Genomic DNA, 15422 nt, shown 5'->3' on the forward strand with positions numbered 1-15422 from the left:
TGCAGATAAAAACTTAAATCAGGTTTATTATGGGAGCATTTTCTGTGATTATCTCCTATATTTCTTATAAAATTACCGATAACAAAATTACCAACACAGGACAACAGGCAACTTTTAAAGCTTAGCAATGTGCACCTGTGGCGTGCAGACCCAGTACCAAATAAAGCCATATTTTTAAGCGTACATAAGTTTAGAACACACTCCTGGACCATTCTTGCATGTCGGCTAATCCGCGGAATGCACTTCTATAGTGTTAAATCAAGTGTTGAATATATTTGTTGTGAAGGGATTATATTTGCAGTTCAAAGAGTTTTATTTTAAAATGGACGGTTTTCTGAAGGAAAGTATTGGAAACAGTAGTAATGAAGGGGAGTGCTAACTTAAATATTTCTGTGCGAAAAAAGGTATAAGAACATAAGAAAGTTTACAAACGAGAGGAGGCCATTCAGCCCATCTTGCTTGTTTGGTTGTTAGTAGCTTATTGATCCCAGAATCTCATCAAGCAGCAACAACATTACTGGGGAGTTGGTTCCAGACCCTCACAATTCTCTGTGTAACAAAGTGCCTCCTATTTTCTGTTCTGAAAGCCCCTTTATCTAATCTCCATTTGTGACCCCTGGTCCTTGTTTCTTTTTTCAGTTCAAAAAAGTCCCCTGGGTCGACATTGTCTATACCTTTTAGGATTTTGAATGTTTGAATCAGATCGCCGCGTAGTCTTCTTTGTTCAAGACTGAATAGATTCAATTCTTTTAGCCTGTCTGCATACGACATGCCTTTTAAACCCGGGATAATTCTGGTTGCTCTTCTTTGCACTCTTTCTAGAGCAGCAATATCCTTTTTGTAACAAGGTGACCAGAACTAAATACAATATTCTAGGTGAGGTCTTACTAATGCATTGTAAAGTTTTAACATTACTTCCCTTGATTTAAATTCAACACAACTCACAATATATCCGAGCATCTTGTTGGCCTTTTTTATAGCTTCCCCACATTGTCTAGATAAAGACATTTCTGAGTCAACATAAACCCCTAGGTCTTTTTCATAGATTCCTTCTTCAATTTCAGTATCTCCCATATGATATTTATAATGCACATTTTTATTGCCTGCGTGCAGTACTTTACACTTTTCTCTATTAAATGTAATTTGCCATGTGTCTGCCCTGTTCTGAATGCTGTCTAGATCATTTTGAATGACCTTTGCTGCTGCAACAGAGTTTGCCACTCCTCCTATTTTTGTGTCGTCTGCAAATTTAACAAGTTTGCTTACTATACCAGAATCTAAATCATTAATGTAGATTAGGAATGGCAGAGGACCTAATACTGATCCCTGTGGTACACCACTGGTTACCTCGCTCCATTTTGAGGTTTCTCCTCTAATCAGTACTTTCTGTTTTCTAGATGTTAACCACTCCCTAATCCATGTGCATGCATTTCCTTGAATCCCTACTGCGTTCAGTTTGAGAATTAATCTTTTATGCGGGACTTTATCAAAAGCTTTCTGGAAATCTAAATAAACCATGTTGTATGCTTTGCAATTACAGTGGAACGTCACATAACCACCCTGATCAATTAACCGCCTCGCTAAATAAATAAATAAATAAATAAATAAATAAATATTAAACTTAAGCTACGAGAGTAATGGCATTGGCAGCAAATGCAGCGTCCGCGATGGAAACAGAAAGAAGGTGTTATAGCAAATCAGCCTTTTGGTGCGTTCCCCTTTAAGAGAGACTGGCTATGTGCGTGTGTCAGTCAGAGATGTGTATAGCAGCGACGTTTCAATACACCAGCTGACAAAGCTTTGTGTTTTACTCTTTTTTTTTTTGTCCAATGTGTTTATATGATGGAGCGCACGCTTGCAGATATTGGCAGAGTGTTGTTGTAGCTTTTAAATGCATTTGAATTAAACAAAGCAAGCTTCATAAACGCAATGCTTACTGGCCGTTTGTTTAATATAGCCAAAGCAATATTTAAACCGATATTCGGCTGTTGGCAATATCAAGAAAGAGCGCAAAGTACCGTGACAGAGATATTAAAAAAGCAGAACCAAGGAGGCAGGGACTTCGAGTTAAGAAAGAAGCCATCAGTTGCAGGTTACTGTACATTTACTGTTTGTTTTGTATTTATTTATTTATTTATTTATTTTAAAAAGCTTTGCATGGAGATGGCTTATAGTAAACCGCATAGCAACACTGTGTATTGTAGCCAAATTAATCTCGTTTACGTTTGCTTACTTTTAAAGCAAAAACGTCCCCATGTTTAAAGCAGTTTGCGTGTTGTTTTTGTTCACTAACCTATTTATGGATGTGTAAATGCTTTTTCTATAGATGTTCACAAACCTGACTTTCACATATCCGCCTATACCCCAGTCCACAAGGGGTCGGATATGCAACGTTGTACTGTATCCATTGTCGATATTGCATCCTCAAAAAAAATCAAGCAGGTTAGTTAGACACAATCTCCTTTTCCTAAAACCATGCTGACTGTCTCCCAGGATATTGTTACCATATAGGTAATTTTTCCAATTTTGGATCTTATTATAGTTTCCATAAGTTTACATATAATAGAAGTCAGGCTTATTGGTCTGTAGTTACCTGGTTCAGTTTTGTCTCCCTTTTTGTGGATCAGTATTACGTTTGCAATTTTCCAGTCTGTCAATACAACCCCTGTGTCAAGAGACTGTTGCATGATCTTGGTTAGCGGTTTGTAAATAACTTCTTTCATTTCTTTGAGTACTATTGGGAGGATCTCATCCGGCCCAGGGGATTTGTTTATTTTAACAGCTCCTAGTCCCTTTAACACTTCTGCCTCTGTTATGCTAAAGTTATTTAAAACTGGATAGGAACAGGTCGACATGTGGGGCATGTTGTCCGTGTCCTCCATTGTAAAAACCTGTGAAAAGTAATCATTTAATATATTTGCTATTTTTTTTCTTCGTTTATGATTTTGCCATTTGCCATTTAACCTCCTCTTTGAATGTTCTCTTGCTGTTATAATATTGGAAAAACATTTTGGAATTGGTTTTAGCCCCCTTAGCAATATTGATTTCGATCTCGGAGCAAAAACAATTATAACTTAATTTTATTTTTATTAAAACTGTGTCATATACTAAAAGGCTTTGTATTTAATCTAAACTATATGAAAAGTTGCAAAATGCACAACAATTTTTGGGGGAGTTTTGAACTAAACATGATCAATGTCCACTGGTGTGACTGTTATGAAGGGCTGCAAAATTGAAAAACATTGATAAATTAAGAATAATTAGTAAAAGTCCACTCTCAAATTTCTGGCATGTCAACACAGAAGTGTATTTATAAGAATGATATTCCTCAAGTCTATACAGGACATTTTTAAATACTTATGATATGTTATGTGTTGTCCGCAAAGAGGATGTCCCGCGGTGTGACACCATAATGTGATTTTAAAATGTGCATTTACTTGGACACCATTGCGGTGAAGAGGGTCCTTCCTCAATCAGAAGTATAGACGACATCACTGGAGAAAATGGTGTGGCCTTTGTGTCCATCTGTTACATCCTTTGGTGTGACACCTTTTAAACAAGAATGCAAAAAAAGTTAATCATTAATCATTAAACTAAAAAGTTAATCATTAATCATTAAACTATGAAAACCAATGAGAAAAGAGCCAGTGAGTTAAAATGGAATGCTTGAGAATCACCATAAGGCACCAAAATGGCCAAACATCATGAGAAGTCCATTGGTGTGTCAGATATGTCCACTGGTGTGACACCATTTTCATGTCACTCCAGAGGACACAGCTGTCACACCAGTGGACATGTTCTCATAATAAACCAGTGTAAATGGTGTTTTACAGAGTTATTTTCACCAATTGAATATCATGTTGAACATTTTAAGTGATGTGGGGTACATTTTATGCAAACTAATTATTTTTCAAACAAACATTAGCAAATAATTCCTTGTTATGCCTGTTAAACCTCAAGTTTCATAGAGCTGGCACATTTCTAAAGCTTGTGTTAAACACATTTCAAGTTATTTTGTTGAATTGTTACATTTAATAGACTGTATGGCGTTCACACACTTTTGAAAGTTTCATAAAATTTATTTTTGAAAGGGAAAACTCTCACTGCTCCTTGTTTCTTCCTTTGGTGTGACTGGTGTCCTTTGGGGTGACGCTTATAAATGAGGGTAAGAAAGGTTGAGCCCAAAGAAAAATATGAAAATAATTGTAGGAGTATGTGGCAGGTAATGTCATTATATACCACACAAGTAAATTCATGGATTTTTAACAATGTGCAGAAAAATCGCAGCAAATCTTACTCAAAATTTAGTGGGAGACACCCGGGTTTCACCATTATAACAGCAAATTCTATCTCATTTCACTTGATAATCAAAAGACAGTCAATGATCTAGAAATAGGAGTAGTCAAGAATGAAGAAACAATTTTGTTATCAAAACAAGATTATCTGAGATGTTACATATACATATTTTATGGTGTCACACCGCAAGACAAATTCAAGACACTGATGCATTAAAAGGTTCATAAAATTGGAGTGAAATGTCAAATCCAATGTTACGACATATTTGTTTGAGAACTTCAGACTCAATGTAATGCAACTATATGATTTTCATAATCAATATGAGAATTTTTTTTTTTTTCAATTTCCGGACATGACTTTTTGTCAACTGCCCATATATGTATGTTTTGTATTATTATTATTATTATTATTATTATTATTATTATTATTATTATTATTGTATTTGTAGGCGGGCGGACAAAGCCGTCCGTCCTAATCCATTATTGTGTTTATGTGAGGGCGGGCGAGCACCGTCCGTCTTTTATTATTTGCTGTTTGAGACCGGCAAGAGAGCCGGTCTTGTAATGTGTAGTAGGTGGGTATGGGGTTAAAACCCCTTCTGCTCTGTGAGCAGTGTTTTTTTGTTTAAATCTTTTACTTTATTTTTGTATTTAAAACAAAGACAGCGCAAACGCCATTGCACCCTACCTGCGGTATCTGTTTCAGTTCCTGCTTCTGGCCTGACGTCATCACACATGCCATCCTGTCACACGTGGTGTCTTCGTGGGATCCACCACAGCCTCCAACTCAGGCCAGAGAAAGGTACTGCAGGATTTTTCTTTCTTTTTTAAAAAGTCAATTTTGAATAGAGGACCAGGATGTGAAGGACAGAGGAAAGAGGAAGATGGGCAGAAGGCACCAACAACCTCCCCAGGGCCGCTGGGATGAGTGCTACCGCCTGGTGGACACGGCAAGTTGGTGCCCGCTTTGTGAGGAGAAGGGCCATTCGATCCTCAACTGCTCCTGCCAGGAAAGGAGGAGGGGCGGCCGGAGGGCAGCTGGAAGGCTTGCCTCAGTGTGCTCGAGGCCGAGAACCTGTGCCCTACCTGCTGGGAACGGGGCCACTGGGTGGTTGGCTGCCCCGCTCTCCAGGAGGTGGAGGAGAAGGAGGAACTAGCGCCCAGACGGGGGGAATCCAAAGCCAGAGAGGCAGCTGTTCCCATCTCCAGCAGCAGAGGAGGAGTGCCTGCTGTCCCCATGTCCACCAGCAGCGGAGGAGTGCCTGCTGTCCCCATGTCCACCAGCAGCGGAGGAGTGCCTGCTGTCCCCATGTCCACCAGCAGCGGTTGCCTGCTGTCCCCATGTCCACCAGCAGAGGAAGAGTGCCTGCTGTCCCCATCTCCACCAGCAGAGGAAAAGTGCCTGCTGGTTGCGCCTTCAGAGCCGCACCCGTCCCCTGCAAGAGAGGGAGACCCGCACCAGTCCCTACAAGAGAGGGCGAGCCGCACCAGTCCCCTGCAAGTGAGGCAGAGCCGCACCAGTCCCCTGCAACAGGGGGAGACAACACGCTGCTCCCACCTCCGTCGCCAGGAGACTACACGCTGCTCCCTCCTCTGTCGCCAGGAGACTACACGCTGCTCCCACCTCCACCGCTTCCGCCACTAGGAGCAGAGCAGCAGGAGCTGCCTCTGCCTCCACCACCTCCACCAGGAGCAGAGCAGCAAGAGCTACCTCTGCTTCTATCACCTCCACTGGCAGGAGCAGAGCAGTAGGAGCTGCCTCTGCCTCCTCCACCAGCAGTGGTTGAATACCTGCTGGTTCCGCCTCCACCGTCATGGGAGGTCTGCTTACCCCTCCCACCTCCACCAGCAGAGGGTGAATACCTGCTGGTTCCACCTTCACCGTCGTAGGAGGACTGCTTGCCCCTCCCACCTCCACCAGCAGAGGGTGAATACCTGCTGGTTCCACCTTCACCGTCGTGGGAGGACTGCTTGCCCCTCCCACCTCCACCAGCAGAGGGTGAATACCTGCTGGTTCCGAGAGTAAGAGCGAAAATAAACAAAACAAAACAAAACATATAGGATCAGTGAAGGCATTTCCCCAGCCTGACCTGTATTGGCTGTAGATTTTTGTGTTTGTGATTTTTGTTTTGCTTAAATATTTATTTTGCTCTGTGAGCAGTGTTTTTTTGTTTAAATCTTTTACTTTATTTTTGTATTTAAAATAAAGACAGCGCAAACGCCATTGCACCCAACCTAGACTCCCAACAGAGCTCAACTAAGTTTGTGTAAAGTGCCGTACGATCCAGGAGTTGCTTCAACGAGTAAGTGTGCTAGAAATGGAGATGCAGGAAATGAGACAGCAACAGGAGCTTGAGGAGCTGGCACACCCACAATTCATGGAAGTCTGCACCCCTAGCAGACTGAAAGCCACCAGGGAGATGGAAGAGAGTCGAAACAGCTGGGTTCAGATAGGCAGAAGCAGGGAAAAAAAGAAACTTCGTCAAACACAACCACCAGAAATCCAAACATCCAACAGTCTGAGCCACTTCAACATTTAGATGACCAAAACCAACATCAAGAGAATGAAGGGAACAACATCCAGGACCCTGTAAACAGTGCTGGCCAGGCAGCAAAAAGAAGGGAGGTCACGATTGTTGGGACTCCATATTGAGAAACACAGTAAGTTCAGTTCGCAGTTTGGACCCCCTTACTACAACAGTGTGCTGCCTTCCAAAGCCTCTGTCAAGCACATCACTGAGAACGTGGACAGGCACCTAGAACGAACAGGAGATGACCCGGTAGTAGTCGTCCACATCAGTACAAACAACATTGGAAGAGACAGACCCCTGCAAAATAAATTCAGAGAGCTAGGAAGGAAATTAAAAGACAAGACCAAAACTGTGGTATTTTCTGGGATACTGCTGGCACCTTGCAAAGGACCATATGGACAGCTGGAAATACAAAATCAAAATGCATGGCTGAAATCATGGTGCACACAGGAAGGCTTTACCTGTCTTGAATATTGGAACACATTCTACAACAAGGACTATCTATATAGGTGGGACGAACGGCACTTAAACAGAAAGGGAACCAATCTACTCGGAGAAAGGATCCTTGAGGAGGTCCAGAAGCATTTAAAATAGAAAGGAAGGGGGGAGAAAACAAAAAAACAGAAGGGAGACCACATCAAAACAAGGGCAACAACTCAGGTAAGACGACTATTAAATGTATTTAAGTTCATGCTAGAAGTCTCAGAAACAAAATGTTAGAACTTGAAGCTACTGCACTAACAAGTAACTACGATGTGATAGGTGTTACAGAAACTTGGTTGTCTGAGAGTGATGGAGACGAATATAATATTAGTGGGTACACACTGTATAGGAAAGACAGGCAGGGCAGAAGAGGCGGAGGGGTAGCGCTATACATAAGAAATAGTCTTGAAGCCCAGGTGTTAAATCAGGACAAAGAAAACAATGCAGAATCAATATGGGTCAGAATAATGGACAAAAACTCAAAGGGCATAATAATAGGAGCATGCTATAGACCGCCAAATTCAGACGCTGAGCAAAATAATCTGTTATACAATGACATTCGAAATGCATGTAGAAAAGGAGAAGCCATACTAATGGGGGACTTCAACTTCCCCCGTATAAAATGGGAGAATTGCCGAGTGGGAGCGACAGGAGCCGAGACAAGTCGAAAAAAAAAAAATAAATAAATAAAGGCGTATCTCATGATTAGTCATACATGGTATCAGGTATCAGATAACAGGGGGCGGTCTGAAGTAAACAAGTTGGCTGACTGAATCAGCGCACAGAAAACACTGACATTTTCAGAGCTTTTTTGAGATGTTATAGTAATAAAATAATGACTTGGATTGCATTATTGAGGAGTTTGGTGATAAAACGAGTGATCCGGAGATGATCGATCGGCATGTACGACTATTATTATTATTATTATTTATTTCTTACATAGGTGAAAGCTATAGCGAACGAAAGGGTGGGGCGGGGCTGGAGATGCCTAGTGTGTGCTTTGTTGATATGCAGGGCCATTTAAACCCGTTTGACTGAAAAAAAATACTTTTAAACAGCGCGTCTAAAATTAACTGCGCATGTGAAAATTAATTAGACCTGGCGTGCCTGACGCGCGATTAATAAATGGACCGCAAAGGGTTAATAGATCAATTAAAAAAAATATTCAGCAAAAAAAGGCACTTTACAGAGGATTTAAAAGGGACAAAAAACAAAGTACACAGAAAGAGTACTTGGAACTGCAAACACAAGTCAAAAAGGAAGTTAGAAAGGCCAAGAGAGAGATAGAAATCAATATTCCTAAGGGGGCTAAAACCAATTCCAAAATGTTTTTCCAATATTATAACAGCAAGAGAACATTCAAAGAGGAGGTTAAATGTCTAAGAGACACAAATGGCAAAATCGCAAAAATAGCAAATATATTAAATGATTACTTTTCACAGGTTTTTACAAAGGAGGACACGGACAACATGCCCGACATGTCAACCTCTTCCTATCCAATTTTAAATAACTTTAGCATAACAAGAGGCAGAAGTGTTAAAGGGACTAGGAGCTCTTAAAATAAACAAATCCCCTGGGCCGGATGAGATCCTCCCAATAGTACTCAAAGAAATGAAAGAAGTTATTTACAAACCGCTAACCAAGATCATGTCTCTTGACACAAGGGTTGTACCGACACAGACTGGAAAATAGCAAACGTAATACCGATCCACAAAAAGGGAGACAAAACTGAACCAAGTAAGTACAGACCAATAAGCCTGACTTCTATAATAAGATCTAAAATGGAATATTACCTATATGGTAACAATATCCTGGGAGGCAGTCAGCATGGTTTTAGGAAAGGGAGATCGTGTCTAACTAACCTGCTTGATTTTTTTTTGAGGATGCAACATTGAAAATGGATAATTGCAAAGCATACGACATGGTTTATTTAGATTTCCAGAAAGCTTTTGACAAAGTCCACATAAAAGATTAATTCTCAAACTGAACACAGTAGGGATTCAAGGAAATGCATGCACATGGATTAGGGAGTGGTTAACATGTAGAAAACAGAAAGCACTGATTAGAGGAGAAACCTCAAAATGGAGCGAGGTAACCAGTGGTGTACCACAGGGATCAGTATTAGGTCCTCTGCTATTCCTAATCTACATTAATGATTTAGATTCTGGTATAGTAAGCAAGCTTGTTAAATTTGCAGACACAAAAACAGGAGGAGTGGCAAACACTGTTGCAGCAGAAAAGGTCATTCAAAATGATCTAGACATCATTCAGAACTTCTTATGTTCTTACCTGCAGCATCTGTTTCAGTTCCTGCTCTGGCCTGACGTCTTCACACACTCCATCCTGTAACACGTTCTTAAAAGTCTATTTGTCCTTCTTAAAAATACTTGCTCCCTCCCCGTTGCACAAAACACACACAAAATAAATAGAATATAACTTGTAGGATTTTGGTTTAATTTAACAGTAAACACAATCAATCAATTAGTGATTAACAGGGGCGGATCTAGCCTTGTAGCTTGACTGGTTAACTAAATTATTCAAGACACACAAAAGGTTCCCCAAGGGGCTCCCGAGTGGCGCATCCAGTAAAGGCGCTCAGTGTGGAGTGCAGGATGTGCCCTATAGTCTGGACGTCGCGAGTTCGAGTCCAGACTATTCCTTTGCCCACCGAGAAGGGAAGCTCCCAGGGGGCGGTGCTCAATTGGCCAAGCGCCGCCCGGGAGGAGGGAGGGCTAGGTCGGCCAAGGTATCCTTGGCTCACCGCGCACCAGTGACCCCTGTGGTCTGGTCGGGCACCTGCGGGCTTGCCAGTAAGCTGCCCAGGGCTGCATTGTCCTCCGACCCTGTCGCTCTAGGTGGCTACATGGTGAGTCTGCAATGTGTAAAAAAAGCGGTCGGCTGACGGCACACGCTTCGGAGGACAGCGTGTGTTCATCTTCGCCGCTCCCGAGTCAGCGCTGGGGTGGTAACGGTGAGCTGAGCTTAAAAAATGGGGAGAAAACAATAAAAACAAAATTGGCGACCACTAAAGTAAAAAAAAAAAAAAAAAAGGTTCCCTGTGACCCAACCTGACATCAACAAATTTATGTGCAGTTTGGAACACATTTGCTCATACATTTATGTAACATACTAAGAGTACAACTATAATAAGCAATTTTCTTAATGTTGTACTGTAAATAGTTTTATAACTGCTGAACCCCAGATTTATAAAGTAAGTGTGTATAATCTGTCAAGTTAAGTTTCTCTGATGATTTTTTTTTTTTACTGTTTTTCTACCAAAATGCACATTTACAGTAGGTTCCATCAAATATTGCAGACATAAAATATTTTTTTTTTCTTTTGTTTATTTCTAGATATATTTATTTTACTTAATAGTACTACACTATACTTATAATTATAAAACGGATTGTTAGAATGCTGCATGCTGATTGGTCCATCAGTGTTCCAAGCCGTTACAGTATCCAGTAAAATGTCACGATTAGGAACTACTTACGAACAAAGACAAATCACTGCACCTGTGCTAACCACGTATCACTGAGCAGTCTGTGCCACCAAAATCAAAGAACACGCCTGTCAGAATACCTGCTCTCATCGAAGAGACGAACCAGGTTGCCATTTTAAACAAGACGCTGTTTTGGTATTTTATTTGTAGTACATACCAGTCATTTGCTGTAACTTCAGTCAGATACTCAGTGTTACTCCTTTCAGTTGGTATCAGCCGTCGTTTTGTGTAACTGACTCTTCATTAATTTTTAACACTGGATATTTTAATATTTTTCGACAGTATTTACATTACTACACGCGATGTCTTAACCACCTGACTCTCGCCATATAGCATTTAAATATAAAAAATATGTAGACATGGTAAATAGCGAACTAGGTCATCAACACTAAAATGGAAAGAAAAAAAAATTACATTTTTTGCTTGTTCTAAACAGTAAACGTTACGGTTTTTTAAAAACCTATTCCCAACAACTACACCGGGCTTGACCACGAGGTGTTAAATTACACAACACGATTTTTTCAAATCCGCTAATACTGCAGCGACTATGGTGTTTTTTGTTTTGTAACTTTGCTAGATTGCTGCATTTAAATGTCAGATTTATGTTAAAAAAGCAGTATAACTTATTTGCTCATTTACAAAAAACGTAAATAATACCTTAAGTTTAAGAGATGAACGTGTCGTGTGTCTTGACAGAGGCGCGCATCTTTAGGCAACCATTTCTGGGTGTGTTTGTAACCAATAGAAGATCAGCTTCTTCAACTGCTAGCCAATCAGAAGTAATAGGGGTGGGACGTAAACATTTTTAAAATGTTATGTGTAGGTGCTAGTTTTCCCTAATTTAGTTTTCAGAAACTTGCTTGGCTCTCTACAAATATAACCTGAGTGACTTTCTAGCAACAGAGCGAACACTGGAAAAATAAATAAAAACTACTTATCCAACGGGCAAAGTATAACGGCAAAACTTCTTGTCCGTCCTACAAATCTTGTTGTCCCGGGCGTCTGGCGATACGAATTGGCCACACCTGCTGTATGGTATTTTGCAGTACTAATATAACAAACTATGAGTGACTATAGTATTACTTGATATAAATTATTGTGTTATGCGCGAATGTAGGAATTGGCTTTCTGTGGTGATGTACTTTTTTCTTTCAAATAGCATATATCTATAATCGTTCGCATGTGTGTGCTGTAGAAGATGCTGTGCAGTGTTATAACTCTGTGTGTGTGCTGCCTGTAGCAGATGCTGTGTAATGTTATAACTCAGTGTGTGTGCTGTAGCAGATGCTGTGTTATAACTCAGTGTGTGTGTGCTGCAGCAGATGCTGTGCATTGTTGTGTAACTCCGTGTGTGTGTGTGCTGTAGCAGATGGTGTGCAATGTTATAACTCAGTGTGTGTGCTGTAGCAGATGCTGTGTTATAACTCAGTGTGTGTGTGCTGCAGCAGATGCTGTGCATTGTTGTGTAACTCAGTGTGTGTGTGTGCTGTAGCAGATGCTGTGTAATGTTATAACTCAGTGTGTGTGCTGTAGCAGATGCTGTGTTATAACTCAGTGTGTGTGTGCTGCAGCAGATGCTGTGCAGTGTTATAACTCAGTGTGTGTGTGTGCTGTAGCAGTTCCTATATTATAATTATCAGTTTTGCACAATGAGATAGAATAAAAATAAAAGTATGGAAAAATACAGTTGTATTTACAGTAACAGTAAATAATAATATCAATAATAACAACAGTTCAGTGAGATTTAACAGAATATGAACCCCAGTGGTGTCTTAGTGCAGAGCGCTCATCCAGTGTCCCTCAGGCTGTGACAGGCGGCCACATACTGGGCAGCCAGCTGGGCTGTGTGTCCCTCCCCCAGGAGGACAGATAGTTTTTCTGGGTTGGTCATTTTTGGAAAATGGGGAAGGGATATTGTACATTTTTCAAAATAATTTGTCCTTGTTTGGGAGTATTTATTGCAATTTAGGAGAAAGTGCATCTCTGTCTCTACCTCTCCTGTCTCACAGTGACCACACAGCCAATCTTCTCTGGGCAGCCAGGTTTTTCTGTGTCTACCTTTTTATATGGCCAGGCTGTGGGCACTGAGCCTGTTCTTTGTCAGGATCTGTCTGCCTTGTATCTCTGACAGTGAAGAGATACTCTGCAAGGGTGTAGTTTCTGTTTAGGGCCCGATAGCAATTAAGTTTATTTTGGGATTTAGTTTCATTGGTAGCTGGTTAGCAGTGTTATGGAGGTTAGTGCAGTGAGCTTCAGGGCCAGCTGACTGATGGGACTCTTTTCTGGGCTCAGCCCTTGGGTTTGCAGGGTCTTATATTGTAGTGAGTCTGGGGGGCTTGTGTGGAGATGCATCCAGAATTTGAGTGCTCTTTTTTGGATGTGGATGAGCAGTGGGTAACAGCCTAATTCAGCCCTGCATGCATGATTAGGTGTTTTCCTCTGTACTTGTAATATATTTTTGCAGAATTCTGCATGCAGGGTTTCTGCAGGATGCTTGTCCCATTTTGTGTAGTTCTGCTGACTGAGTGGACCTCACTTCCATGTAGCGCATATATGTCAAAAATTTTGGACCAGATTCTAATGGGTATATTTATTTTATATAGCCTTCTTTTGATGGCATAGAAAGCTCTGCAAGCTTTTTCTTTTAATGCATTCACTGCCAGGTCAAAGCTCCCTGAGGCATTGCTTGTTAGTCCGAGGTAACTGTAATTCAGTGTGTGTTCTAGGGCGGTGTTGCCTAGAGTAAAGTAGTATATGTTTTCCTGAGATCTGACCTTTTTTTTTTTGGAAGATCATGATTTTGTTTTGTTTTTTCAAATTCACTGCAAGGGCCCAGGTTTGACAGAACTGCTCTAGCAGAGCCAGGCTCTGCTGCAGCCCCTGTTCAGTGGGCGACAGCAAGACCAGGTCGTCTGCATAGAGCAGGAATTTGACTTCCATGTCACGTTTAGAGAGGCCAGGAGCTGTAGACTGTTCCAACATCACCGCTAACTCATTGATGTAAATATTGAACAGCGTTGGGCTCAGGCTGCAGCCCTGTCTCACTCCACGTCCCTGTGAGAAGAACTCTGTTCTTTTGTTGTCAATTTTTATTCCGCACTTGTTTTCCGAATACATTGATTTAATTATATCATAAACTTTACCCCCTACTCCGCTTTGGAGAATTTTATAATATAAACCCTTGTGCCAAATAGAATCAAATGCTTTTTTAAAATCAATGAAGCATGCAAACATTTTGCCCTTATTTTTTGTTGGGTGTGTTTATTAATAAGGGTGTAGGGTGGAGTTTTGGTAGAAACCCAATCTGACTCATATTCAGGACATTGTGTTCGGTAAGAAAGGCCAGTATTCGGGCGTTTAGAATACTGCAGAATACCTTCCCCAGGTTACTGCTCACATAGATGCCCCTGTAGTTGTTGGGGTCGAATTTGTCTTCATTCTTGTAAATTGGGGATACAAGCCCTTGGTTCCAGAAGTCAGGGAAACAGCCTGTATTCAGTACCAGGTTGAATAATTTAAGCAAGGCCTTCTGCAGCTCAGGGTTGCTGTATTTGAGCATCTCAGTTCTGATGCTGTCAGGGCCACAGGCTTTTCTGCATTTAAGTGTTCTGAGCTTCTTTGTTAACTCTTGCAGGGTGATTCGGGTGTCTAGTGGGTTTTGGCTGTTTTTAATTTATGACTCGAGCATTTTTTATTTTTCTTCCATACATTTTTGTTCCAATTTTAAATCTTTTTTGGGGAATTTCTTTATAGAGGTTTTCAAAGTATTCTTTCCAAATAGCTCCATTTTGAATAAACAATTCCTGTGGTTTTGTTGTGTCTAAATTATTCCACATTTCCCAGAACTGATTTTGATCGATGGATTCTTCAATTTCGGTAAGAGTTTTGTGGATGTGTTTTTGTTTTTTCTGTTTGAGGATGTGTTTGTATTGTTTTCACAGTACTGCAGCTGTAAATCTGGGTTGTGTGGTTGTTTCTGATTAGATCATTGCCTTAGTTTTTTTTCCTTGTTTTGCATTCATCATCAAACCATTTTCTTTGGGTTTGGGTTTCTAATTTTTTTTTCTTGTTTATTTTTTGCCTTAATTGCTACTTTTTGGAATATTTCATTTATGCATTCAAGATCCAGATTTACACCTGTCTTGTTATGTTGGTATTGTGTTATATTGAAAATATTAATAAGGTTAATGACTTTGGTGGAACTAATTGCTTTGGTAAATTCGTCTGTGCTGTTTGCTGCCCATCTGTATGTCTGGTTTAAGTTGTTCAGCTTTCCGGGCTGTGTGTGCGTGTTTCTGGGTTGTCCAATTCTTTTCAGGAACACAGTGATTTGACTGTGGTCTGATGGGGATTGTGGCCTGACAGTAAATGCGTTGATAGAGTAGGGGTCCATGTCAGTGATGGCATAGTCAACTACACTTGTCCCAAGAGCTGAGCAGTAGGTGAACCCCCCTAAAGAGTCCCCTCTGATCATGCCATTAACAATGTACAGACCCAGGGCTTGACAGAGATGCACTAACTCTCTCCCATTTTTGTTTTCAGCACGGTCAGGCTTGTTTCTCTGTATTGTGGTGGGTGTGAGGTACAGCGGGGTCTGTCAAAATACATGGC

General features: G+C 40.8%; 1 protein-coding gene across 5 annotated transcripts in view; it reads left to right on the forward strand.

Annotated features, from left to right (window-relative positions):
- Positions 1-15422, forward strand: part of LOC117402051 (mitochondrial adenyl nucleotide antiporter SLC25A23-like) — a 99212-nt gene that overhangs the window by 17591 nt on the left and 66199 nt on the right. Inside the window, exon 1 of one of the 5 annotated variants that reach the window (XM_059008237.1) lies at positions 11573-11846. The exons of 3 other annotated variants lie outside the window; for them this stretch is intronic. In XM_059008237.1, coding sequence (XP_058864220.1) covers positions 11844-11846 — 3 coding nt within the window. In that variant the 5' untranslated portion in view covers positions 11573-11843. Of the gene's footprint in view, positions 1-11572; positions 11847-15422 lie in introns of those variants that run through there. One more of the 5 variants, XM_059008238.1, reaches the window with a different exon arrangement.

The sequence above is a fragment of the Acipenser ruthenus genome, chromosome 36, assembly GCF_902713425.1.
Source record: "Acipenser ruthenus chromosome 36, fAciRut3.2 maternal haplotype, whole genome shotgun sequence".
NCBI lineage: Eukaryota > Metazoa > Chordata > Actinopteri > Acipenseriformes > Acipenseridae > Acipenser > Acipenser ruthenus.